Source organism: Talpa europaea (assembly GCF_964194135.1).
Source record: "Talpa europaea genome assembly, chromosome: 9".
Classification (NCBI taxonomy): Eukaryota; Metazoa; Chordata; class Mammalia; order Eulipotyphla; family Talpidae; genus Talpa; species Talpa europaea.
In genome coordinates this window covers 421,995-447,060 of record NC_140076.1, presented here as the reverse complement: position 1 = coordinate 447,060, position 25,066 = coordinate 421,995, and the positions used below count along the sequence as shown (strand labels likewise).

General features: G+C 66.8%; 1 protein-coding gene across 2 annotated transcripts; it reads left to right on the top strand.

Moving 5' to 3' along the window:
- The first annotated feature begins 9,021 nt into the window (after positions 1–9,021).
- On the top strand, positions 9,022–21,810 carry GNB1 (G protein subunit beta 1). 2 transcript variants are annotated; one of them, XM_084242991.1, is made up of 10 exons: positions 9,022–9,104; positions 11,174–11,212; positions 11,977–12,083; positions 14,786–14,849; positions 14,993–15,155; positions 19,152–19,218; positions 19,576–19,777; positions 20,221–20,437; positions 21,279–21,393; positions 21,634–21,810. In XM_084242991.1, exons 1-9 carry the CDS (start codon positions 9,048–9,050, stop codon positions 21,383–21,385), a joined length of 1,023 nt encoding a protein of 340 aa, XP_084099117.1. In that variant the 5' UTR covers positions 9,022–9,047; the 3' UTR covers positions 21,386–21,393; positions 21,634–21,810. The 2 variants fall into 2 exon arrangements, with proteins under 2 accessions (XP_084099117.1, XP_084099116.1); XM_084242990.1 differs by having other exon boundaries at positions 21,544–21,810.
- Positions 21,811–25,066: the final 3,256 nt, after the last annotated feature.

Genomic DNA, 25,066 nt, shown 5'->3' with positions numbered 1-25,066 from the left:
CCGCGCCTGGGAAGCGTCCTCGAGCGGCCGCTGGCCGGGACTGCCCCGTGGCTGCCCTCGGCGTCGAGGGGCACCCTTGCCCGCGTCTGGTCAGCCCTGGGGGCCCGAAGGGGCGTCCTCCGCCCGTCGTCTCTGTGAAGAAAGGCTTTGTCTTCTCTCTCCTCAGGCGCTCCTGGCGGTCGCCCGTGGGCGCGCCCCCTCCTCAGCAGGCGTCTAGGCCGCACCCCTGAGCTCCACCGTCTGCTGTCCGCCCAGGGCCTGGGTGGTTCCTCGGCCGCACCAGCCCTGTCCTCTGCTCCCCAGGCTCCGGGTCTCAGGGCCGTGCGTGCTGGTGCCGCAATGTGCCCCGGCGGCCCCGGAACGCCGGCCTCTGCGGGTCACTAGGTGTCTGCGCCGCCGTGGAGACTCCCCCGCTCGCCCTCCGAGGGCTCAGCGTGCAGACATGGAACAGCCCGAGGCAGCAGTGCTACGGGTCTGGGGTGCCGGCAGGGCCGCCCCTCGTGCCAGATGTGGCCACGGGTGCGCCGTCTGTGCTGTGCCGGGGCCTGACGCCGCCATGCTCGCCCCGGCTGGGGGCTGCCCTGCGGGCTCGGGGGCTCAGCAGCTCTGGCCCCCACCCCCCACGGCCCCTGGGCCCGCCCGCAGGCCTGGGCTGCGGGAAGGGGGTGCTGTTGGCACAGGCCCTGGGGGTTGGTCCGCGACGGGAGCGCGGCCGGGCGCGGGGCCTCAGAAACAGCGTGTCTCGCTGCCCCTCGCCTGCCGGCTCGAAGGGCGGGGGGACGCCTAGAGCGCCTCCCTGGAGACAGGGATGTCACTCTCGCCCGCCGTTCAGTCCTGACTCCCCGCGGGCCTCGCCGGTCGGCATTTGTGTCCTCAGTGCCTCGGGCTGCCGCTTCCTGGGCCGGCTCTCCCGCCCTGGCCTCTGTGGGCTTGGTGTTCCCTGAGACCGGTCTTTTGAGGGACCCGCTCGGCAGCCACCACCCCCTCCTTCCAGCACTCGCTCCGCCGCGGAAGGCGGCTCTGGCCCGGCCCGCCCAGCAAGGACCCCCCGCCCTGGCTGTTCTGGGGCAGTGGGCGGCGTGGCCTCCTGCCCCGGGGGACGCAGCTGTGGCCGGTCGCGTGGCTGCGGGCTTCGTGGGGCGCTGCCGGGCGTGTTTGGGCGTGTTTCTCCCCCCCGCACCGTGCCTGCTGCCGGAGAGGCGTCCCGGCGCCGACTCCGGGGAGCAGGAGCCGGGCCTGTCCGCCGGCGGCCTCACCTGCCTGGACGGCAGAGACGGGGTGGCGGCAGCGGCACCTGCGCGGGCCCCGAATGGCCTTTACTCGGGACGGACGCCGCACACGCCTTTAATGCTCTCCGGTTTGGCGTTTCTGAGGGAGAGCCAGCGGCCACTCTAGAAATGTCGATGCCGGGGCGCAGGCCTGCCGGTGGCGGGCGGGGCTCCCGGGAGCGCTCCGTCTTTCGACGCGGGGAGCGTGGAGACGTGCGTGGTTTCCTCACGGCCACCGCAGGTCCTGTGGGGATGCGGCCCTAAACACCCCAGGACTCCACGCGCTCCTCTCCCGCGGTTTCTGAGGGCTTGTGAAAAAGAAATTGAGACCAGGCTAATTCCCCGTTTTTCCACACTGGAAAGCGAAGGCCTTGGTCACGCTCAGGGGCGCGCGGGAAATGGCCGTCGGGAGGTGGGTCACGGGCCCCTGGGAAGCGCCGGGTGCCAGCTTCTTGGCCATGGCACAGACACGGCCTCTCCTTGTTTCTTGCAGGCGGTTTTGCATGCGCTGGAGGCCAGACCGGAGCCCTTCGGAGTTAAGGTAATTTTGATGTAGCTGATCTTTGTCTGCATTTAAACTACGAAGTTGGTTTTTTTTTTAATTTTTTTAAGATTTATTTTATTCATACAAGAATCGGGGCACAGGCCAGAAGTGCGGGGGTTGAGGGGATTCACCAGAGACAGAGCAGGGAGCAGAAGAGGCAGACTGACGAAACACACTGCTGAGGGGAGCAGCAGACGAGACAGGAGAGGTCTGTGCGCCATGTGGTTTGTTTGCTCCGAGGCCGGCAGGGATCGAACCGGCGCTGCAGAGGCTGCGGACAGCTTCACAGCGCTGCACCCCACTGCCTGTGCCACCAGGGAGGCCCAAAGTTGGTATCTTAAGGGGTCGTTTTCCATTTTTTTTCCCCATGCATATGAGAACTGGGGCGCGGCCCAGAGGTGTGGGGCTCCCCAGAGACAGAGTGGGGAGCAGAACAGCGGATCGACTGAAACACACTGCTGAGGGCAGCAGCAGGGAGATAGGAGAGGTCTGCTGCGCCACGTGGGCAGCTCCCTGGCTGGGGATCGGACTCAGCTGCAGAGGCTGCGACAGCTTCATAGCGCTGAGACTAACTCCTGCGTCCCCAGGGAGGCCCTGGGGTCCTTTTCTAAATGGAGGTCCATGGGCCTCTCTGGTGGCGCAGCGGTTGAGCGCAGCGCTGTGGAGCTGTCCGTAGCCTCTGCAGCGCGGGTTTGATCCCGGCCAGCCTGGGAGCTGCCCTCAGGGCGCAGCAGACCTCTCCGGTCTCCCCACTGCTCCCCTCAGCAGTGTGTGTCAGCGGATCCACCTGTTCTGTTCCCCACTGTGTCTCTGGTGAGTCCTCGCCCTCCTGCACCTCTGGCCTGTACCCCGGTGCTTGTATGCATAAATATGTCTTAAAAAAAAAAAATACATGGAGGCCCGCTGGCTTAGCGCCCGCCTGCGCCCCAGAGGGCTGCCTCCCACTGGCCCCTGGTCCGCTCAGGTTATGCCTAAAGCTGTGCTTGGGGCAGGCAGGTCCTCCGAGGGGCGTGTTCCTTCGCAGCTCCCGTCCTCACGTGGGGGCGAAGCCCGAGAGGCAAGGGTCTGCATTGTGGGCGTGAGGTGTTTTTTTTTAAAAGATGGTATTAGCGAGCTGTCGTTACAGAGCAACCTCAGCCCAGCGCACGGCCCTGCAGGCCAGGTGCTTGGGGGTGCAGCCTGCGGGGCGGCGAGGGTGTTGCTGGTCAGGGCTGCATGCCCGGTGCTGCCGCTGTCTCTCCCACAGCCCTGTGTCAGCATGACCGTCCGTGACTGAGTAGATGGAGCTACGCACTTAGCCCCTGGGCGTCTGCCTGAGGCCCAGCCGGCAGGAGCAGCGGCCCTGGAAGTGGGGGGGGGGCACACAGTCTCCATACCTGACACCTTGGGTGCCTGTTGGGCCTCAGATGCTGCTCCTCAGACACGTGCCGCCACGGGGAGGTGCCCGGAGGCCACACGCCCGGCCCTGCTTGTCTCGGGTGCACTAGGGCTTCATGGGAGGATGCGGTGCCGCCCGGCTCGGCCTGGCTCGCAGAGGGCAGCAGGAAGCTCCTGGGGTGGCGTTGGGCCATCTGTGTGTACTGGCCACCGCAGGTGACCACCTGGACAGGGACACGGCGGAGCCCGGTGTCCGGCGGAGCCCAGTGACTGGCCTGGGAAGGTGGGCCTGGGCCCAGGAGCAGGGGCGAGGGTGCAGGCTGGGTTCTGTGGTCTGCATCCGGCGCCTGCTCGGCCACACCTCTGGGGGGTCCCCCTGCAGGACACATCTCCCTTTGGTGTCCTGACGTGTGTGTGCACGGGGCGGGCTGCTCCCCTAGCGTTTTCAGATTCAAAATGAGCGTTGTTAATTCTGGTCTCTCTGAAGCACAAAACATAGAAACCACCATTCCACACTTTAGCCCCAGGCCCGACCCAGGGGCTGCCTCCGCAGGCAGTGCAGGCCCAGGGGCCCGGTCAGTCAGGGCCGCCGACCTGAGCTGGGGCTAGCCCATGGCTTGGTTTTCAGGGCCTGGCTGGGAGGCTGCCTGCCTTGGTTTGGGGTGTTCACAGCCTAGAATAGCGATGAGAGGCCAGGGGTCGAAGTTCAGGGGTGTGAGCCACTCAGTTTCTGGCTGCCAGAAATCAGGGTTCAGTTCTCTGGAGCAAAAGGGAGGGTCAAAGACCAAGGGTCCAATGCACTGACTGGGCTGGGCTGCTCCATGTTGATGCCCCACAGGCTTGGCCCAGGCTTCGGGGCGTCACGCAAGCAGCATCTGGGCTGCTGATGTTGGGGCCAAAGCCGAGGTTGGGGGCCTCCTTGGGACTCCCTGAGGCTGACTCCCCCGCGGGTCCCTCCAGCCCCCTCCCCAGGCTCCACTTCCCACTGGGACCCTTGAAGTTGAGGGGACCTGGCCAGAGTCCTTGCGGACCAGGGCCCCTCGGGAAGGGCAGGTGCGGTGGGTGCAGTCCGGGGAGCTGTGGGGTGGCCACCGTAGCAGAGCCTTTGGCTTCACATGCCAGTGACCTGAAGTCAGTGTCCCCATAAGGTCAGTGGGTCCCCGCCTGGGGTCACCCTGCAGGGACACGTACACTCTGCCAGGGTCACCCTGCGGGTCACCCTTGATGCTCGGTGGGTCCTGGCATCTCGAGTCTCGTCTCTGCGCACATGTGCCTGTGGCGTATGTTTGCTTTCTTGAGGGTGACTGACTGTTGGCGTCGTCCTGAGGCTTTAAGAGGTGCTTCCTGGGGCTGAGCATTGAGAAGAAAGTCACCACCCTGGCCGCGATCAGTGCAGAAGGCAGACAGCCTCGTGCTGCCATCTCAGAGCTGCGCACTCAGCGTTGCAACGCAAACCCCACGAGAGACATTGGTGCTGGCGCAGAGTCTGGGCCCAGCATGGGGATACCTGTCGGGTTTCGGATCTCCGTGCTCAAACTTGCCGGGTGCTCGGACCCAGGGCCAGACTGGAGTCCACGCGGGGTTTGGGTTCCTGGCTCAGTCTGCAGAGGTGCCTGGTTACTAGCGGTTTTATCACTCGAAATCAGATTCCTAAGTCCCCGAGGCCGACGACTTAGTTGTCAGACGAATCTGGGACTTGCTGGTTCTGACCTCTTCCCGCGAGCAGCAGCCGGTGGGCAGGGTGCCAGCCCTGGAAGGAGGCCCTGACATCGTCCCCTGCCCCCCCCCCCCCCCCCGGCGCGGAGCCCAGGGCTCTGGTGCGGTCCTGGCAGGCCATGCGGGCCCCATGGCTTTAAAGGCGCTGATTTAGTGAGGGGTCATCTGTCTATGCAGACACCTGGAAATTTAGTTTTTTTTTTTTTTAAAGATTTATTTATGCGTACAAGTACTGGGGCGCAGGCCAGAGGTGTGGGGGATGAGAGGATTCACCAGAGACAGAGTGGGGAGCAGAACAGGCAGATCCACTGAAACCCACTGCTGAGGGGAGCAGCAGAGAGACAGGAGGGATCTGCTGCACCATGTGGGCAGCTCCCTGGCCGGGGATCGGACTCGTGCTGCAGAGGCTGCGGACAGTTTCATAGTTTGCGTCTTAACCCCTTGCGCCACCAGGGAGGCCCAAAATTTACAGAATTTTTGCCACGTTTTGTTGGTAAGATTTATTTATTTGTGCATATAAGAGCTGGGGTATAGGCCAGAGGTGGTAGGGGGTGAGAGGATTCACCAGAGACAGCGTGGGGAACAGAACAGGCAGACTGACTGAAGTACACTGCTGAGGGGAGCAGTGGGCAAGCCAGGACGGTTGTGGGTAGCTCCCTGGCCGGGGATCGAAGGCCACGCTGCAGAGGCTGCAGATTGCTCCATAGCGCCATGCTTTACCCCTTGTGCCACCACGGAGGCTCCCTTGCCACTTTCCATCAAAAGAGGTCGTGGGCCTCCCCGGTAGCGCAGTGGGTTGAGTGCAGCGCTGTGGAGCTGTCCGCAGCCTCTGCAGTGCAGGTTCGATTCCCACCCGGCCAGGGAGATTCCCACGTGGTACGGCAGACCTCTCCTGTCTCGTCCGCTGCTCTCCTCAGCAGTGTCTTCAGTCCATCTGCCTGCTCTGCTCCCCGCTCTGTCTGTGGTGAATCCTCTCACCCTCCCGCGCCTCTGGCCTGTACCCCAGATCTTGTGTGCATAAATAAATAAACGAAATCTTTAAAAAAGAGAGAGAGAGAGATCATGGTGTTTTTCTACAATGGAATATTACTCAGCCCCCCAAAAGACAAACTCAGGCCATTTGCGGCAACGTGGATGAAGGGACGATGCTGGCCTCAGTCAGTCAGAAGGCGAAAGAGACATGTACACGCGGAGCAGAGAGAAACCAGACAGGCCAAGAAAAAGCCCAGACTCTCAGCTGACCAAAGGCCTGAGGCTTCCAGCAGGCGAGGGCAGAACACGGGTCTGTGGTGACGGGAGAGCTCTGGGGACCATAACGATGTAAGACCAAAATTTAATGAACAGAATAAGTCTTCTCTCTCTCCCTTCTTCCCTCCCTCCCTCCCGAGAGTGTTTTCAAGCAAAGCCCAGGACATCTGAGTCCATACTTGGTGCTTCCAGTGGCCGGACTCCTGCCACCTCCCCGGCCACGCGGGGCGTGGAGGTGCCGCTGCGACGCTGCGCCAGGGGAGCTGGGACTCGGCAGGAGGCCCACCGCCCGTCGCCCTCTTCTTGCTCCTTCCGGAGGGCGGCTGGGCCTCCCACCCCCTGGGCCTGCCGCTGGGTCTTGGATGAACTTGGAGTTGGGAGTGAGAGGAGAGCCGCTGGGCCGGTCGGCTTCCACGCGCCGCCCGCCTCTCCTGTCCAGACGCGGCTCCCCTGCCTGCGGGGCCGGCCTCCCTGCCCCACGTGACCCAGATCTCGGTGGGCGGCCTTGGCCCGGGAGGTCCCAGAGCGTGCCCCTGTGGGCAGCCGCAGGAGGCCTGCGAGCCCCGCCCCAGCCACCGCTCACTGGTCATGTGGGGGAGCCAGGAATTAGACTTTGGGGTGGTCGCCCCGTCTTGTAACAGGCACGCTGGGAGGTGGGGTCCTCGCGGGAGCTGCGTGGGCTGCCGGGTGTCCGCCCAGGGCGCTGCTGCGCTGGTCATGGGGGTCGGCCCAAAGCGCCCAGAGTGGCCAGTGGGCTCTGTTTGAGCGCATCCTGAGACAGCGTCCCCCAGACAGACGCTCCAAGCAGAGGGGCAGGAGAGCAGCCTGAGCCCCAGAAGCCCCCCTTAGCGGGCGGGGCCGGCGCCGAGTCAGCAGGGCAGGGCTTAGGCGGCTTTGCCCGGGAGCAGGAGCGGGGGGCCCAGACCTGAGACCAGCGCTGCGGGCGGGGGAGGCGGACACAGAGCTCGGGGACCGTGCGAGTGGGCTTCCAGGTACGAACTCAGTAACGCCTGGAAGAGAAGGGAGCTGTTGCTGGGGGTTCTGACAGAAATGCTGCTCGTCTATTGATCTTTCATGTCTTTTTTTTTTTAAAGACTGATTTGTATATGCACACAAGAGCTGGGGTGCAGGCCAGAGGTGGGGGGGGCAGTGAGAGGACTCGCCAGAGACAGTGGGGAACAGAACAGGCAGACTGAGTGAAACCCACTGCTGAGGGGAGCAGCGGGGAGACGGGAGAGGCCTGCTGCGCCCTGTGGGCAGCTCCCTGGCCGGGGGCCGAACTCGTGCTGCAGAGGCTGCGGACAGCTTCATAGGTTGTGTCTTCACCCCTTGCGCCACCAGGGAGGCCTCAGGTGTCTTTTTAAACCCTAAGTATGTTTTTTTTTCTAAACAGCTAAATTATTACACCCAGGTGGGTTGTTTATTTAATGTGAACACGCCCCCGGATTTTTATGCCGTCTTCACTATTGTTTTTGCCGACGTGTAAGTGATCAGCCGGTGAAACGTTCGCGTTATGTTTACTTCTCTACAAGTGAGAGGGGTGGAGGAGAGAAGGCAGGTGCTTGTCGGTTCCGGAAAGGCCAGAGACACTAATAGCTGTTGGGAAAAGCACACGGCAGCGGCCGCCCGCTGCTCCCCCGGCCTCCAGAAAGGCTGCGCCCCGCCCGCCTGTGGCGTGTGTCTTCAGAAGGGCGTTGGGGGTGCACGTCCCCCGTTTGTGGGCTCCGAACGCTTTCCGCTCCCGCGGCGCCGTGTGCGAGGGCGTGGGCCGGGCGCGGGCACCGCGCTCCTCCCTGCGGCTGCTTCCCTGTCGGGCCGGGCTGCGCTGCCTGCGGCGGCGGAGAACCCAAGTGCGGCTCCCGGAGGCCACGTCAGGGAGAGGCCGCCTGCGAGCACGCGGGTCCTCGTCAGGATGCGCCTGTGCCTCGGGGGCTGGAGGGTGTAAACACTTGTCCCGCCTCGTGGTGAGTTTGTTTCTCACCAAGCTGTGTGGATCGAGTAGGGGCTTACAGCAATTTCTGTTGCCAGTGGAAACAAGAAAAGCCTTTTTCTGTCTTAAACGTGGGTTTGGAGACCTTCCTGTGACTCAGATGTGGGCACCGCCCTGCGGGAGGAGCTGCCCCGGAGGGCGTCGTCCCCTTGGCGGTGCAGGGGCCAGCCAGCGCGGAGCTGCCGTGCCAGCTGCCACTCACGGCGGGAGAGACGGGGCAGCGCCGAGTCCAGTGTCGTGAGGCTCCAGCTGGCCATGGCCGAGCGGCTGGGCCCTGGGGTGGCTTCTGCGTGTCCACGCTGCGCCTGGGTGGTGCCTGGGCACTGGCACGTGGGCTGACTGCTGCCTCGCATGGTGGAAGGCCCTGCGGTCAGGGCTGGGCCACGGCCTGGGGGCAGCCCCGGGTCTCACTCCCTGGCTAAGCGGGCCGGTGTCCTCTGGCTCTGTCCTCAGGAGACGGGGGCGGGGGTTGCCCGGAGTGTGGCCTGCCTGGACCTGGGAGGCGCTGACTCTCGGAGACCCCTGGACCCGAGGCCCGCTGGATCCTGCACATGCTGTCCACGCCCTGCCGTCCTGGGCTTTCCAGCAGGAGCATTTCTGTGTGCCGGTCTGGGGTGCTCAGGACACCCTGGCCCTTCTTGAAAAGCGCCTGGATCTCACCTCCTCCCCAGGCCCGGCCTCCTGCGTGGGCTGCCCGCGCCGCCCCTGTGCAGGGCTGTGGGGACGGGAGAGCCCCGGGCCGCCGCCCGCAGGAGCCAGCTTCTGAGTCCTGGCGAGCTGAGACGGTGTCAGGCTGCTGGAGCCGCCGCCCCCCACCATCGCCCGCCGGCCCTGCAGCTCACCCGCTCCTGTGTTCCTTTCCAGACCCAGGTGCTGGGCGCACCGGCAGCACTAAGGCGGGAAGATGAGTGAGCTGGACCAGCTCCGCCAGGAGGCCGAGCAGCTGAAGAACCAGATCCGCGTACGTAGCCCACGTCGTCGGGCCCCAGGGTGGGGTCGCGGGGCTGAGACCGCGGGCCCATGGGGTCTGGCCGCCGTGCTCGGTCAGGGCTGCTCCCCGGGTCATCACTTGAACAGACACAGGGTGTCCCCACAGCTCTGTCGGCCCTGTGTGCTTTTCTCGGCCTTGGAAACCGGCCTCACAACACCCTTGTGGCAGCCGCCAGGAGTGTGGTTGGTGCCCCTTCCCAGGACGCTCGGGGCAGGAGACATCTTTGTTTGTTTGTTTCTATTTAAAGGGCAGGTTTATTAGATAAGGGGGTGGCAGAGTAAAAGACACTTGGGTAGACGCCAGCGGGCAGGAGGAGCTGCCCCGACTGGGACAGGTTTGCTGAGAGGCTGGCGTGGTCGCAGGAGACATCTTAAAAGTCGCACGTAGCCCTGGCGTGGAGCGCCTTCTGGTTTCTGGGCGGGTGTTGACCCGCCTGGGGCTGGCGTGGCTGGTGGGGACGGGATGAGAGCAACGCCTAGAGCCCCAGGCTGTCCCGTCCCGGTGTCCGACCCGGCCCTGGGTGCTGCTGGGAAGCGGGGCGGGGCTGGGGCATGTCCGCTGGCCCGGCGGGCGAGGCTCTGGTGACCCTCTGCACACCTGGCAGGGGCGGCCTCTGTTCGCACTGCTCTCTGGCTGCGCTGCCCCCAGCACTCTTCTGACACCCCATGTTTTCTGAGTTCACTCTAAGGACAGAACCTGATTATCTCCTCCTAGATGACCCGCTCTCTGCTCCCAGGGCCCAGGGAGGGCGAGAGGCAGCCTCGATTCATTTCAGCCAACTTTTCCTTGGGCTTGAGAACAGGCAGTGGAAGTAGCTGCCATCTGCAGCCACGCGGAGATGGGGATGTGGTTTTTGCTGGGAGGTTTCCAGGCGTCGCGTTCCAGCTCTGATGCGTAGCTCAGCGCGAGCCAGGAGGCGGCTGCTTGCCCTGCTGGGCCGGGCCGTGGGCCTCCACTGTTTGCGGAGCTGGGGCCTTCTTTTCCCCACACCTGTGAGTCGTCTGGAAGTCAGGGTCAGATTGAGACAGCGCGCGGCCTGGAGAGACTGCCCCTCAACGGGGCGGGGCCCTGTGGGAGGCCAGGCCAGCAGGCACGTCAGGCCCTCGAGCCCTCCCCACTGGCCCCTGCCCCACAGCTGGCACACTGATGTGCGGTGGGCATCCAGGAGCCCCGACACCTGGTGTCGGCCCTGTGTTGTGCTGTCCCGTCCCCCCGCCTTCCCTGCCCCTCTCAACTGGCTGGGTCGGGCCGCACGGCGTGGGGTTGTCGGGCCACCGGCCCGCAGCAGCGACAGGCCCCGGGATGACCTGCCTGAGGAGCAGAGGCTTGCTGTAGAACCGGGGTCCTGTCACCCAAGGCAGAGAGACCCCGGGGTGGTTTTGTCCTGCTTGGGGTTCGCTTCCGAGGGGGTGCTCAGGGCACTGTCAAGGCAGGCTCGGCTCAGGCCATGCGGGGCAGGAGGCTGGGCCTGTGGTGGCTGCTCTGAGGAGGGGCGGGGTGACCCGGAGGGGTGGCGTGGGGCCTGGGTCTCGGGACGCTTGAAATATCAGGCTGTGCGGCAGCCGCCCTGAGAGCAGGTGGGCAGCAACCACGCGTTGAGGGTGTTTCCTTCCAGAAACCGCCGTGACCCCCTGGAGTCGCCCCACTCGGGCCCCGTAGAGCTTTGTCTCATCTCCCTTCACAATGTGCTGAGGCTCCAAGTTTATTTTCTCTCCACCTTGGCCATTCGGGGAGATGAAAATGCTTCAGTCAGCTGCGGCCCTTTCGAGGCTGCTGCCCCTGCGCGTGGCTGGGCGGGCACAGTGATGCTCCCAGGGCCTGAGGCAGCCCGGCGACCACTTGGAAACAGCCCTTGGCTGGCACCACGTGGAAGAAAAGTCCCTTGGGGTGATGTCCAGCTCAGCAGAGGTTCCCTCTCCCTCTGGCCCTGGTGACCAGGAGGCGCGCCTGCCCGGACCCGCAGCTTGCGCAGCTCAGAGTCGGGCTCCCGGTTCTGGGTGCGGGCGGGGGCGTGACTCACCTCTGCTCTCTGTCCCCAGGATGCGAGGAAGGCCTGCGCGGATGCCACGCTCTCCCAGGTGAGCCGGCGGGCCTCTGGGGGCGGCTCTGACCTTGTCCGCCTCTGCCCAGAGGCTGTCCCCTAGAAAGCCTTCTGGCGTGGGGCGTCGCGCTCTGAGGTGGAAAACAGCCCCGCTTCAGGGCTCTCGCACTGCCCGTCCCCGCCGTTACAGTCGTAAAGCATCAGTCTCGGTTTCTCAGGCGAAACCTGCCTCAGAACTGCGGCTCTGCAGTCCAGTCTGTGGCTCCTTAAAAAATTCAGTGGAAATAGCAGCTCGGTGGTTTTGCTCCTGGAGACTCACCCGGAAGATTGGAAACTGGTGCCGGGGGAGGTTCACGTACACACGTGTCCGCAGCGGCACCATGTGCTGGGGGACAGATGGGGCTGCGGCCCCTCCCGGTGGCCCCTGGGTACACACCCAGCGTGGGCAGGTGGTGGGGGCGGGGGTGCCAGGCCCGGAGTGTTCCCAGGGCCGGCCCCAGCAGCCCGGTGCCCGCCGCCTGCTGGTCTGTGCACTGAAATGGCGAAGATCGGCGTCTCCGTGTAAAGCATTGAGCGGAGCCATGCAAGGAAGCTCGTTCTCGTGCTCGTCCTGGCAGCAGCGGGCCCTGCAGGCGCCTCGCTGGCTGTGCCGTGCAGAGCAGGTGCTCCTGGCGTCGGGCCGCCGTGGCCAGCCGGGCAGGGACGGTGGGCCGCACGTGGGCCCTGAGCTGGGAGAGCGGCCCGTGGGGGGAGCAGGCTGGGCCTGCACACGAAGCGCTGACGTGCAGCCTCTCTGCCCAGATCACCAACAGCGTCGACCCGGTGGGGAGGATCCAGATGCGCACCCGGAGGACGCTGCGGGGGCACCTGGCCAAGATCTACGCCATGCACTGGGGCACCGACTCCAGGTGGGTGTGGGCGCGTCGGGCCTGCTGTGCTGCAGGGCGGGAGCCTGAACCCGCTGCTGTGGTTTGTGAAGGAAAAATGGGAAGTTTCAGGTGACGTGTGCAGCCTGGCGCGGCCACCGCAGCCCCGCCCAGCTGTCTGTCAGGCTGGCTGACCCCCTGACCTGTGGGCAGCAGGTGTCCAGAGCAGGTGTGAGGTCACAGGCAGGCCCCCCCAGTCCTCCCGGCCCCTGTGTGAGGATGAGGCCTCTGCGGGGCCAGGTGGGAGCTGTGCTTGGAACGTGGGGCCGGGAGGGGGCCGGGCTGGCTTTCTTGGTCGGGTGGTGGGTACGGGGCGAGGGTCTCACAACTGCTCTCAGTCCTTCCTGCTGGCTCCAGCCCCGCCCTTTGCCCCAGCCTGGGGTCAGGCGCACTCCTGCCCGGGCAGCGCTGGGAGGCGCCCTGCTGGCTCCTGCCTGGTGCCCTCAGACACGTGAGCAGGTGCCCCCCAGGCCTGTCTGCCCACTCACCTTGGATCTGCCTTCCCAGTTGGTCCCACACTAACTGTGCCCTCGCCCGGCCTCTTTCCTTGGGCGGCTCCTCGCCCCTCACCTGCAGCTGGAGGTGAGGAGACGTCTGCCTGGTGCGCTCTGCCTCGGAGCGGGTGCAGGACAGTCCGTCTCACCTACCTTTGCCGCCCAGGTCCTTGGGTGCGGGGGGTGAGGCGGGGGCGCTGGCCTGCAGATGCCATATGCTCTGCGGACGACTGCCTCTGTAGTTCTGTGTTTGCCAGAGAGGAGTTTTCTGCTTGCTTTTCTCTTTGTTCGTCAAATTATCTGCGTCAGAGCGGGCGCAGCGACAGAACAAAAGCTTCTATCTTTAGCTGGTTCTCCGCGGCATCCCTTCCGCTCCCAGTGCAGGTGAGAGCCTCGGATTACCGCGGCCGGGGCCAACGCTGCGAAAGGAAGGGGGGAAGAGGCAGGCCCTCGCCAGCCGGGGACCAGAGCGGTGTCCCCTTTGGCTCTCCCTCCGCCCGGGGCCTTGTCCTGAGTGGACAGGGCGTTTGGTTGGACAACCCTGCTGTGGTGCCTGGCAGGGCCGGGCGTTCCCCGGGCCCCGGGGAAACTGGGGACTACAGACCAGCGTGGGCGGCAGGTTTCCAGAGCAGGTGTGGGGTCACAGGCAGGCCCCCCCAGTCCTCCCGGCTCCTGTGTGAGGATCAGGCCCCTGCGGGGCCAGGTGGGAACTGTGCTTGGAACGTGGGGCCGGGAGGGGGCCGGGCTGGCTTTCTTGGTCGGGTGGTGGGTACGGGGCGAGGGTCTTAACAACTGCTTTCGGGCCATCGCATGCCCTGAAGCCCCCCTGGGGCTCCTCGCTGTGGCCGGGGAGGAAGCGGGCCCGGAGTGCGTCCGCCTCGCCGCATCCGTCTCCTGCCTCATGAGCAAAGGCCATCGCCAGGGCTTCCTCATGACACAGACCGTGTGGATGCCAGGTCCCCTGTCGTGGGGGCCACAGTATGTGCACCCCGGCAGGAGTGAGTGTGCGTCACGTCACAGAGTAGGTCGGCCTGGGTGTCGTCCTGCCAGGCGCCTCTGCACCCTACTCTGTCCAGATGCTGGAGAACCTCGCTTGGGCACGTGGGCTTGTGGTGACTCCCTTCTCTGAAGTCTGCAGAAGGGCCTTGCTGTGAAGAGAGCCGGCGCAGCTGCCTGCAGGCCCGCAAGGGGGGAGGGGAGGGAGCTTTGGCCTTGACCTGCGTCCTCAGTCCGCGCTCTGGGCTTCCTTCTCGGCTCGGGCCTCTGCTTGGGCCACCCCTGATTGCCTGTGACTGCTGCTGCCGAGAGGCCAGGCAGGGATTAGGCTACGCGTCCCCACTCACCTTCTGGGGATCAGCAGACGCTGATGTCCGCAGACGTTAAGCCCTCTGACCAGGCACCTGCCCCAGAGGTCATGCGCTGGGGACATTGTGCTGCCGCGGCCACTCGGGGGAGCCAGACAGGGCAGGCAGCCAGTGGGCCAAGGGCTGCTGAGGGCCTTGCGGCTGGCAGTGGACCTAGACCGGACTGCTCTTGGAAGATGCGTCTGGAGCTCGGCATGGAGATGCCCGCCCTTAGCGCAGGAAGGGTCGGTCCTAGCCTTGTATTACTTGCTGTGGCCAGGGCGGCAGGGGGTGGGCGTCTCCCCGCTTCTGACTGGTTGCGAGGCTGGGCCCAGGGCTATGGCCGAGGCGGTCAGGCCCCGTGTGTTCTGGTGAGATCTTAACACAGAAACCACACTTGGCCACCCTGACGCGTCCACGCTGGGCCAGGGGTGGAGCCCCCCCACCCCGCCACCTCCTTGCCGGGCCTGTCCTTCCGTGGTGGGGACGGACACCCCTACGTCGGCACCAGCAGGGCATCCTGTGGGCAGACGGCCACACTCTAAGTGCTTTCTCTCCCGTTGGCTCCTGCGCTGTCTCAGGTTGGATTTACGACAGACAGACACCACACAGGGCCTTCCAGGAAGTCTGCCCCCGGGGCTGAGGGTAGCTCATTGCCCCCTTCTGCGTTTGGAAGATGAGCTCTCTTGACTTGAACCAGGGGTGGGGGGGGGAGCTTTGAGGCTCCCAAACAGGGCTGGCGCCAGGAGCCCCTGCTGGGAGCGGGACGCAGCCACGTGGGGGGCGTGCTGGCGGCCCCGGCGCCGTCTCTGGGCTCCGGCGAGCTTGCATTCGTCTCCGCCCCCAGGCTTCTGGTCAGCGCCTCCCAGGATGGCAAGCTGATCATCTGGGACAGCTACACCACCAACAAGGTAAGCGCCGCACGCAAGCAGGCTGTTCTGGAGTAACGCTGGGCTCCGTCTGTGCACTGAGGGCCGAAGGCCAGATGTCCCAGGGGCTGGGGGCGGGTGGGGGCGGGTCTGGCCTGGGCGTGCTGCAGCTCCCCGTCCTGCAGGTGCACGCCATCCCGCTGCGCTCGTCCTGGGTCATGACCTGCGCGTACGCCCCCTCGGGGAACTACGTGGCCTGCGGCGGCCTGGACAACATCTGCTCCATCTACAACCTGAAGACCCGCGAAGGCAATGTGCGTGTGAGCCGCGAGCTAGCTGGGCACACAGGTAGGTGCTCGCGGGGGCCGCACCCCCCCAGTGCTTGTTTCTGGAGGCCGGTTGTGGCATGGCCAGGAACATTCTGGAAACGGGGGCCAGGACAGGCTCTGTGTGTGTGGCTGTCCGTGTGGTTGCCCAGGGTCTCAGGACATTGGCCCTACCCTACCAGGAGCAGCCTCCGCCCCGTGCCTTTGCGCACGTGGTCAGTCTATGTCTTCCAAGCCTCCTCCCTGCCGAGGGCCTTTGCCCAAGGGGCTCGGCCCCATCTCATGTGCACCTGCGGGCGCTGTCCTCTGGCGCAGCCATCCCCCAAGGGTTTGCCACCTCCCCTTTCCCTTGGCGACGCCCGCTCACAGCAGGAGGCCGGGAGCGTCTGGAAGGTGCCATGTGCTGCAGCTGCCCGCCCGACCCCTCCCTCGGCATCGCCAGGGACCCTGCCCGAAGGCGGCTCTGGCCAGCCCCGCTGTCCTTGCTTGTAGCGACACTCCTGTGTCTCACTGACTTCCTCCTCCTCGTTCGGAGCCGCTTCTGCTCCATGGTCTGGCGCTTTTTTTTTTTTTTTGGTAAGATTTATTTATTTATGCTACAAGAGCTGGGGTGCAGGCCAGAGTTGCGGGGGTGGGGTGAGAGGATTCACCAGAGACAGAGCGGGGAACAGAACAGGCAGATCTACTGAAATCCACTGCTGAGGGGAGCAGTGGGGAGACGGGAGAGGTCTGCTGCGCCCTGTGGGTCGCTCCCTGGCCGAGGATGGAATTCCTGCTGCAGAGGCTGCGCACAGCTTCACAGCGCAGTGCTCAACCCCTTGCGCCAGCAGGGAGGCCCCGTGTTCTGGCTTCTTGAGGTAGAAACTTAAACCTTTCTTCTCTGAACGCAGGCGTTGGCTGTGAGTCCCCTGGGCCTGGCCATCGCTGTGTCCTCATCGGCGCAAAATAGCTTTAGGACCCCCGAGTGACTTGCTGGATTCCTCCGTTATTTAGAATCCCTTTGCCTGGTTTGTGGGCACCCGAGGCTTTCTCGAGCAGTGCCAGTGGACCCAGTCCGGATGTAGGCCGAGGTGTCCGGGGCGCGTGCACCGCCCTCGCACTGCGCTGCCCCAGCAGCAGGCCAGGGAGGCGTGTGCTGAGCCCCGGCATTCTGTCCCCTGTAGCCTGCGCGCTGCTGCTCCGTGGTCCGCGCTGCCGCAGCTGCCTGGTGGCGGAGCCTCTGCCATGGGCCCCGCCCAGCCCCGCGGGCTCCCTGGCCTGCACCAGCCGAGCTTGGAGCTGCCTTGCTCCTTCGGCTCACAGCCCCTTCCTGCCCTCGCCCTAGGGAGGTGGAGTGCAGTTAGTTGTCGCCTCCCTGCGGGCTTCCTCCTTTCCCGCCACCCCTAGGGCCCCTTGCTGTTCAGAATCCTGTTCTAGCTGCCTTCAGGGCCGCCTCTTTGAGGTGTTTTCTGCCTCGGGGTGCCCCAAGGCCTTGCAGACTCAGACGCCCCACAGCCCCGTCCTTGCGCACCCCGCTGTGGCCATCCGGAGCCCGGGTTGGGGGGGCCCTGCTCAGTGCGCACCGTGATGCCGGCCTGGCGGCTCGAGGACTGTCCGCGCTCTGCGCCCTCCCGGGGAGCGCCGTCAGCAGTGCTGCCGCTTAGCCCCTGGCTTAGCCCCTGCAGGTCAGCGAGCAGCCTTGTGAGGAGAGGAGGGAGGGAGGGAGGGGCCGTCCTGCTCCGACTCCTCGGCTCACGCTGGATTCTTCAGCCCCCTGAAGGCTTGTGGCTGCACTTGGAAGTCACCGCGGCTGCCTGTGCACTCGGGGCGCTTACGCTGGGTCTCCCTCTGGCGCTGCCGCTGCCCCGGGCCCTGCTCCCGCCGTGGCTTCCAGACCGCTGGCTCAGAGGAGGCCGTTTTGTTTCTCTGCTGTGCCCGCACGCTGGGATCCTGTGACCCAGCTGTGAGAGCCGCCCGCAGCCCGGCCTGGCCGCCGGTGGCCCTGGCACCTCTGCCCGCATCTCAGCCCGGCGTCTCCTGAGCGGGGTTCTGGATGCTGACTCTTCTCGTGGCCGCAGGTTCCCCTGCGCTCCCCGAAGCAGTGGCGGGCCCGTGTTCTGCCTGTGTCCCCTCGGCCGTGCCGTGTGCGGCCTGCTCACTGGCCCACGGCGCTTCCCTGGCTCCGCGCCGAGGTGTGGGCTGTGGGGCTGCTTCTGAGAGGTGACCACAGGGTCGTCCGCCAGCAGCCCAGCTCTGGCCAGCCAGACCCGGTTCCAGTTTGCCTCTGCTGTGACGTCCCTGCGACCTCACCATCTCGACCCGGCAGCCATGGCCTTCGCCATGGCCGGTCAGCTGGCGGACACGCTGGGTGTGCTCCCATGCCCCGAGGTCCAGCGGGTGGTGGGGGCTTTTGGATCGGGGCAGGGGGTGCCAGCAGGGGGCCGGTTCTGGGCTGACTGGGCAGCTGTGTGATGAGGGCCGCGGCGTGCTGGCCTCCTGCTGCTGTTCCGGGCTGGCCCTGGGCCAAGCATCCCCATGGACGGGGCTGGCCTGCGCGCATCCTCTAGGCCTAAGCTGCTGCGAAACGTCACCTTCAGTGGTTTCTGAATCCTACTTTGGTGACATCCGGCGAGTGCGTTTCCTCTGCCCTGCGCCCTCGGACGGGCCTTCAGGCCTTGACTTGCTGTCCCTGGGCTTCTGGTTCTTAGGGTCACCTGTGCGGGGAGCGCGGGGTGGGGGGAGCTTACAGAGAGGGCACTGCCTCTATGGGGCCTCCCCCCACCCAGCTGTTCGCACGCCCATCCCACTGGGCGTGACACTGCCTTGTCTGTCAGCCTCCATGCCAGCTCGTCCACCTTGGCAACTATCGGCAACAAGTCCAGCCCTGGCTGCTCCTGGGGGTCCATGAGGCCCTGCCGGGCACCCCGCTCCTTCCCATCAAACCACTTTCCTGTGCATCCTTAAAGCCACAGACTCCACAGCAGAGAGCGAGCCCCAGAGTCAGACGTGCCCCTTGGGGTGCTGCCGCGGACCAGCACAGCGATGGACGATGAGGCCGTCTCAGGGTTGAGAGATTGCGCAGGGTGGTCAGGGATTCGATGAATAAATGACACACAGACACACTTCAAGAGAGTGAAAATCTGAGTGTGTCTTTATTAAGCTAGTGGTCAGTATATATGTTTTTCCAAAAGCATAGGAACAGTGAACATCAAAGAGATCAGTTTGCTCATAGGCTTAGCTTAATTGACAGGGCAGTGATTTATGTCCGAAGTTACATCTGGACCTAGCCTCATTCCTAATTGGACAGGCTATAAATTCTTTCTACTGTTCTATATAATTATTTTCTAGTTGCACTAACTATCATAATTAATTGTCGTGGGTGAATTTATTTTATAATGCAGTTAATATCAAAGGTACTAAAGTTAAGCACATAATAGATTATTAAACCAACAATTCTATTATAACAGTGTTTAGTAATGTTTCATTTGCATTAACCTAATTATTAAATTAGGTATGTTTTTTTTAATTAGCAATCAATGACCAGAAAAAGGAAAGATTTTAGAAAGACAGTTGTAGCAGAATAAAGTTTGTGGGCCTTGAGAAAGCGAGATAAGGTTCCAGGTGGTCAGCATTTCTTTTAATCATCTTTGTGGCAGCTTCTGGTGGTCATTATTTCTTGACAGGCATTCGGCTTCTCTGCATCTTAGGGAGTTTGCTGTTCTCCCCCTGCGCGCATGGTTCCTTGCCCACGCCGGACCTCAGGGACCATGGCAACAGCCATTAGCCCTGAGGGTCACTGCAGGGGGGGGTGCAGCAGGGTGCCTCTCGTGGCTGAGTGCCATGGACAGGTGGGGTCGCTGTGCCCCCTCCTGCTGCCTGCCTGGCTCGGCGCCTCAGCGGTGCCGGCACGGGTGAGGGGCTGACCGCCCCCTCCCGCACCCCCCCAGCCCCTGTGCCTGTCCCTGCCTGGGAGGCGGGATGGGTGTGAGCCACTCCGCTTTCTGCTGATGGGTGGACTCCTGTCGCTCTGTCCCCTCAGGCTACCTGTCTTGCTGCCGCTTCCTGGACGACAACCAGATTGTCACCAGCTCGGGAGACACCACCTGGTAAGCGCCTGCCCCGCCCCACGCTCACTAACCCGCGACTGGGGTCCTGACGCCTGGGCACAGGAGGCTGAGAGTGCCAGGGGGGCTGGGCCCCTCCCTCCTGCCCATGTCACCGGTTCAGTCTATGCTTACAGCTCTTGGGGGGCAGTGCTTGGGCCCCCTGTGCAGCTCACCCCTGGCAAGTGCCCACCTTGGCCTCAAAATGTGTGTCAGGTTCCCCAGCGGGCCAGGGGCCCGCAGCCCCAGAGTCCTCACCTCGGGGAGCAGAGCCATGTACCGCTGGGCCCGTTTCTGCGGCCCGTGTGCCCACAACAGGCCCTCAGAGAGGGATGACTCTGTCCTGTGCTCCTGTCGCAGTGCCCTGTGGGACATCGAGACTGGACAGCAGACCACCACCTTCACTGGACACACTGGGGACGTGATGAGCCTCTCTCTCGCCCCGGACACCAGACTGTTTGTCTCCGGTGCGTGCGACGCCTCTGCCAAACTGTGGGACGTGCGAGAAGGGATGTGCCGGCAGACCTTCACCGGCCACGAGTCGGACATCAACGCCATCTGCGTGAGTCCCCTGCCCCCCTCCCGGGGCCACCAGCCGGCCTGGAGCCTCGTGCTTTCAGGCCTGGACATGCTCTCCTCACGCACAGGAGAGCACAGAGCCCCTGCGGGAGTGCCTACCTGGCTCTCGTGCCGGGGGCCTCTGTCAGCCCCTCCCAGGCTGAGGGGGTGTGTCACGTGGGCTCCTCACCGTGGAGCTTCCCGCTGTCGGGGTGCCACTAGTGCCGTGACCCACCAGTCTGGGCGAGGGGCCGAACCTGGAGCGGGGCCTCAAGGACCCCAGCCCCACGGCCCTGTACAGTGGGCTGGGGTGGGGGGCCCTGTGTCCACGGCAATGCTCTCCTGGGAGCCGCGCGGCGTCTGGGGCACCCCACTCCGGGCGTGGCCTGCCCCTTCCGGTCTTGTGGCTGCTGCCTGTGCCTGTCCCCACCGGCTTCCTCTCTCCAGTTCTTCCCCAATGGCAACGCGTTCGCCACTGGCTCGGACGACGCCACCTGCAGGCTGTTCGACCTCCGCGCCGACCAGGAGCTCATGACCTACTCCCACGACAACATCATCTGCGGCATCACCTCCGTCTCCTTCTCCAAGAGCGGCCGCCTCCTCCTCGCCGGGTACGACGACTTCAACTGCAACGTGTGGGACGCGCTCAAGGCCGACAGGGCAGGTAGGTGGCGCGGCCTCGCCCGGGGGCTGCTGAGCTCGCAGCACCCTTGTGCACCTGCCCTCTGGATCACTCTGTTGTGGCGTCTGCCCGGCTCCCACCCAGCGCACGCGGTGCCCCAGCCGGCCGAGGAGCAGCGTGTGGGGTGTGCGCTCTGCATGGGTAGCAGCTCCGCCGGGCCGAGGAGCGGACGCCAGGGGCCTGAGGGGCGTGGGGGAAGGGCCTTTCGGGCGCTTTTGGACAGAGGAACTTGCTGCCCCTTTCTCCACCGCCAGCTCCCAGAGGCTCTGCCCACGGTCCCGTGGCCGCGCCGCCTTGCAGGCCGGGGACTCCAGCTGGGGCTGTGGGCTGCGCACCCTCTGTCCTGGGCCGGGCTGGTGGGAATGAAGGCAGGAAGGGCTGGTTCTTGAAAACGGTCCTCAGAGCAGCCTTGCAAAGACAGCCCAGCTTCTGGTGACCCGGGCACCGCCTTCGGGGCGCCCATGGGAGGCCGGGTCCCAGTGCGGGTCACTGTGGCCGTCTCACGGCCCTCGCTGTTGGCCCTGGCCCACCTGAGCTGGGCTTCAGGCGCCACAGAGGCTGAAGAGTGGCCGTGGCCTCCCTGGTGACTGACCACCCAGGAGTGGGGGGCCGGGCGCAGGCCCATGTGGGGTCCGTGCTTTGATTACGCCTGTGTGCTGTTCGGACACGTCCTCGGCGCAGTGGGGTGTCCCAGTTGTGAGGAGGGGCGCCTGGTCCCTGCCCCCGTGGGGACAGGTGAGGCCTCTGTGCCCTTTCCGTGGGGCCCCCTCCCAGCTCTGCAGGCCCCTCCAGGCCCGGAGTGACTTTGCGCCCCGCGGCACAGGTGTGTTGGCCGGACACGACAACCGCGTCAGCTGCCTGGGGGTGACCGACGACGGGATGGCCGTGGCCACGGGGTCCTGGGACAGCTTCCTCAAGATCTGGAACTAGGCGGGCAGGTAGGCCCCGTGCCCTGCCCTGCGTGTGCCCGGGCGGCGGGCCGCGGGTGGGCGCTAGGCTGGTTCTGGGTGTGGCGTTGACGGGGCTACCCTGCGGGGCCCGGCCGCGGACGCCATGGTCCTCCCATCGCGAGCTGTTTGAATCCGCAGGTAGGCGCCGCGGTGACTGGAGGCCGGAGCGCAAGAGCGATCGCCTTTCCAAGCACCCCACTAACGCGGACGCCCTGCCTCTCCCCTCAGAACTCCAGCGGGGCAGCCTCTCTCCTCCACTCACTGCTGACACCAAGAGCACAATCCGGCGCGAGAGGACGGCGAAAGGCCGCGGGTTGTGCGCTCCTCCCGGGACCACCGTCTTTCCTCCTCTGTCTTGACTATAACGAAGCAAGTACCATAATAAAAAATGTTCATGAGGTGCCCGAGTGTAATTGTGAGACGGGGGCCTCCCGCCGGCCGCGCCCGAGGTCAGGGCTGTCCCGCGCTCGGCCCCGCGCTCCGGCGCGTCTGGCGGGGCTGGAAACCCTCCTCTTCCTGTTCAGGCCTCCCCTCCGTGCGCGGCAGCCGCGCGGAGACGGCCTCGCGTTCAGCTCCACCGCCGCCATGTCCCTCTCGTCTCCCGCCGGCCGCTGCTCGCCGCGCGGAGGGCGCCTCCCCCGTGGTCCACCCGCCTGGGCCTCCCTCTCGAGCGGGGGCCCCGCCGCGAACCCCCCCCCCCCCGCCCTTCAGAGGCCCTCTGGTGTGGAGGCAGCGTGCAGACCCCACTGGGCTCACCAAGCTAGACCCCGAATGCCCGGTGGTGCCGGCCAGCGGTGCCCTCAGAGCCGCGCGCTATAGAGCGCAGGGGCGCTAGGCCGTCCCGCGCATCCCCGCCGGTCAGGAAGCGACCTCCCCGCACTTGCTGCCGGCCCGGGCGCCGGGCTCCCCGCCGCAGGCTCCGCAGGCTGTTCATGAGCAGCCGCCCTGGAGGGCGGCCGGGGTGGGCGCAAAGCCTGGCCTCCTGCGCTGACCGGGCCATGGATCCTTTCCCCACACTGGAGCCCGCCGTCCCGGCCGCGCTGCGGCAGCATCGTGGCTTCTGGGCCCCGCGCCCCCCCCCTTCCTGTGTGATCCGTGCTGTGCCCGCCGCAGGCCTGGAGTAGCAGCGTCTGCGCCGCATCCCCCCCAGAGCTCGGCGCCCCCCTTTTGTATTTAATTTCCAAGTCAGCGTGCGCGAGGGAGCTGGACACAGGTGGACACTGCCCACCGCACTGTACTTGCAACGTAATAAAGCAGTTTGCCGTGAGGCTCTGCGGTGGCTGCTTCTTTGCCGGCTTGTGCTTCCTGGCGGCGGCTTCTGCCAGCACGCTCTGGCGCCCAGCGTCCAGGAAGGGCCTCGGGCTGCGGGGCGGCCCGGGGCAGGATGGCACCCGCTCTCCAACGTGGGCCTGAGCCCCCTGGAGTCCAGCCGCGTCTGCAGGGTGGGTGGGCGGTGCCCTGGTGGGGGGCAGGGGCAGCCTGGCGCCCGGCCACACTGCGCGGGCCTGGGAGGGACTGGGGGTGCTGCAGGCCCGCCTTGGTGGTCTCCGCTGCCTCTGGACGCCCCCTGGCCTCAGCCCCGACCCCTCACCCAGGCTTGCTGCCCCCCCAGTTGCCCAGCGGCCCCCGTCCATCTGCAGGCGTGTCCTCCCCGCTCGGCCAGCAGGGATCCCCGCCCCCGCCCTCCCAGGCCCCCTTCCCTGGGGCTCCTCTGACGCCAGTAAGGGCCGGGCCGCCGGGACTGCTCGGTGAGCGGCCTCTGCTCCGGCGTGAAACGGGGACAGCAGCTCCCGGGGAGCGGTGAGGGCCCCATGAACGCCACAGCCGGGGCCCCTCCCCGCTCTCGGAGGCCCCTGCCCAGCCAGTCCCTTCCCGGGCCCTTCTGGGGACCCTGGCGAGAACCGGCCTCCTGCGGGAAGGCTCGGCCTGCCCCGCCCCCAAGCCGACCCCGCCAGAGGGGGCTCGGGGGGCTCGGGAGGGGGACGAGGGGGGCGGCCTCCCGCAGCCGGACACTGTCCGCTGGGGCTCTCGCCCCCCACTCCCCCCGCGCAGCGCAGCCCCCGGGGCAGGGGCAGGCCCGGCGGCCCCGAGGCGCCCCCTGCCGCGCGCCGCAGCCCCGCGGGCGCCGGGAGCTGCTCCGCTCCCGCCGCGGTCCCCTCTGCCCTCGAAGGGCGGGCCTGGGTGTTGGGGCTCTAGGCTAGAATAACGGGGGAGCCGCACTTGCGAAAGGGCGCGAAAGGGCGCGAGACCCCCGGCGCCGCAAGGGCCGCGGGGCGGGGCGGGGCGGGGCGGGGCGGGGCGGCGCGGCCAGAGGCGGCCCGTCCATCCGGCGCCGCCCGCGCTTCCTCGCGGCGCTTCCGCGCGGCCGCGCCCCCCGCGGGCCTCCCCGGCGGGCAGGGCGGTCGGAGGGCGCCCCGGCCCTTCGCGTCTCTGAAATGGGGCGCGCCCTGGCCCGGCGGGGACAGCCGGCCCGCCCTGCGGGGCCCCGGGGGGCCGCGGTCCCCGCTGACCGCACGCGGAAGGCGGCTCCGGGCGTGGCCGCCCCGCCCGGGGAGGCGCGGGACGTCACGGGCTTGAGAAACCCCCGGTTCCCCTGGGCCCGCCGCCGGGGCCGCCTCGTCGGGGCGCCGGCTGCGCAGGTGAGGCTGGGCCCCGGGCTGGGCCCGCGCCCGCAGGGCTTGGGGGGCCCGGGGCGGGGGCGGGGGCGGCTGGCGGGCGCCGGGCCCCCCACCCCGCTGCAGCCCGCGCGCGGCAGGTCCCCCTCGAGGCCCCGGGCGGCCGGGCGCGGCGGCTCCGGTCCCCCAAGCATTTCGCTTGAGGCCACACCCCGGGAATCACAAATCTCGGCGGGTGGTGCCCCCTCGCGAGCCGCCACGCGCCCAGCCCATCCGGCCCCGGGCGGGAGTCGGGGTCACGGGCTGGGGCGGCCGCCAGCGCCCGCCGACGGGGCGGGGGCCGCCGGGCGCAGGCGCGGGGTCGGGGCCGCCGGGCGCAGGCGCGGAGTCGGGGCCGCCGGGCGCAGGCGCGGGGTCGGGGCCGCCGGGCGCAGGCGCGGAGTCGGGGCGCGCCGGGCGCAGGCGCGGGGTCGGGGCCGCCGGGCGCAGGCGCGGGGTCGGGGCGCGCCGGGCGCAGGCGCGGAGTCGGAGCGCGCCTGCGCGGGGCGGGCCGCGCCTGCGCACTGGGCGGCCCTGCTGCTCGGCGGCGCCGGCGCCGCGGTCCGGGCGCCGAGGGGCGGGGGCGACCATGGAGCGGCGGGCGGCCGCCGCGCCGGGCGCCGGCTAGTGACGGCGAGCGGCGGCGGGGCCCGCGGGCCCGGCCCGGCCCGGGGGCGGCCCCACAAGCGCCCGCGGGAGCGAGCGGTGAGTGCGCGCGGCTGGGGGTGCCGGGGGCGGGGCGCGGGCGCCGGCCGCACCCCGACCCCGGCGGCGGCCTCTCCCCGACGGGGCCCGGGGCCGCCCGCGCGGGGGCCTCGGGCCGCGCCCCCGGAAACCGCGCTGGGGGCGTCCCCGGGCCGCCTGCCGCCCCGGCGCGCACCCCGGTCAGCCGCGGGCCGGGCGCGACAGGTGGCCTCGGGGGGCGGCCCCGCCCCGGCGCTGCGGCCGGGCTGCGCGGCGGCGGGCGCGGCCGGCCCGATTCCGCCTCTGGGCGAGGCGCCGCCTCA

Bases quoted from the DNA above. Each gene is read 5' to 3' on its own strand.
- GNB1 (XM_084242991.1), top strand. From the start codon at position 9,048: ATGAGTGAGCTGGACCAGCTCCGCCAGGAGGCCGAGCAGCTGAAGAAC. The intron at 11,213-11,976 runs GTGAGCCGGCGG...CTCTCTGCCCAG, and splicing joins CGGATGCCACGCTCTCCCAG to ATCACCAACAGCGTCGACCC. The intron at 14,850-14,992 runs GTAAGCGCCGCA...CCCGTCCTGCAG, and splicing joins ACAGCTACACCACCAACAAG to GTGCACGCCATCCCGCTGCG.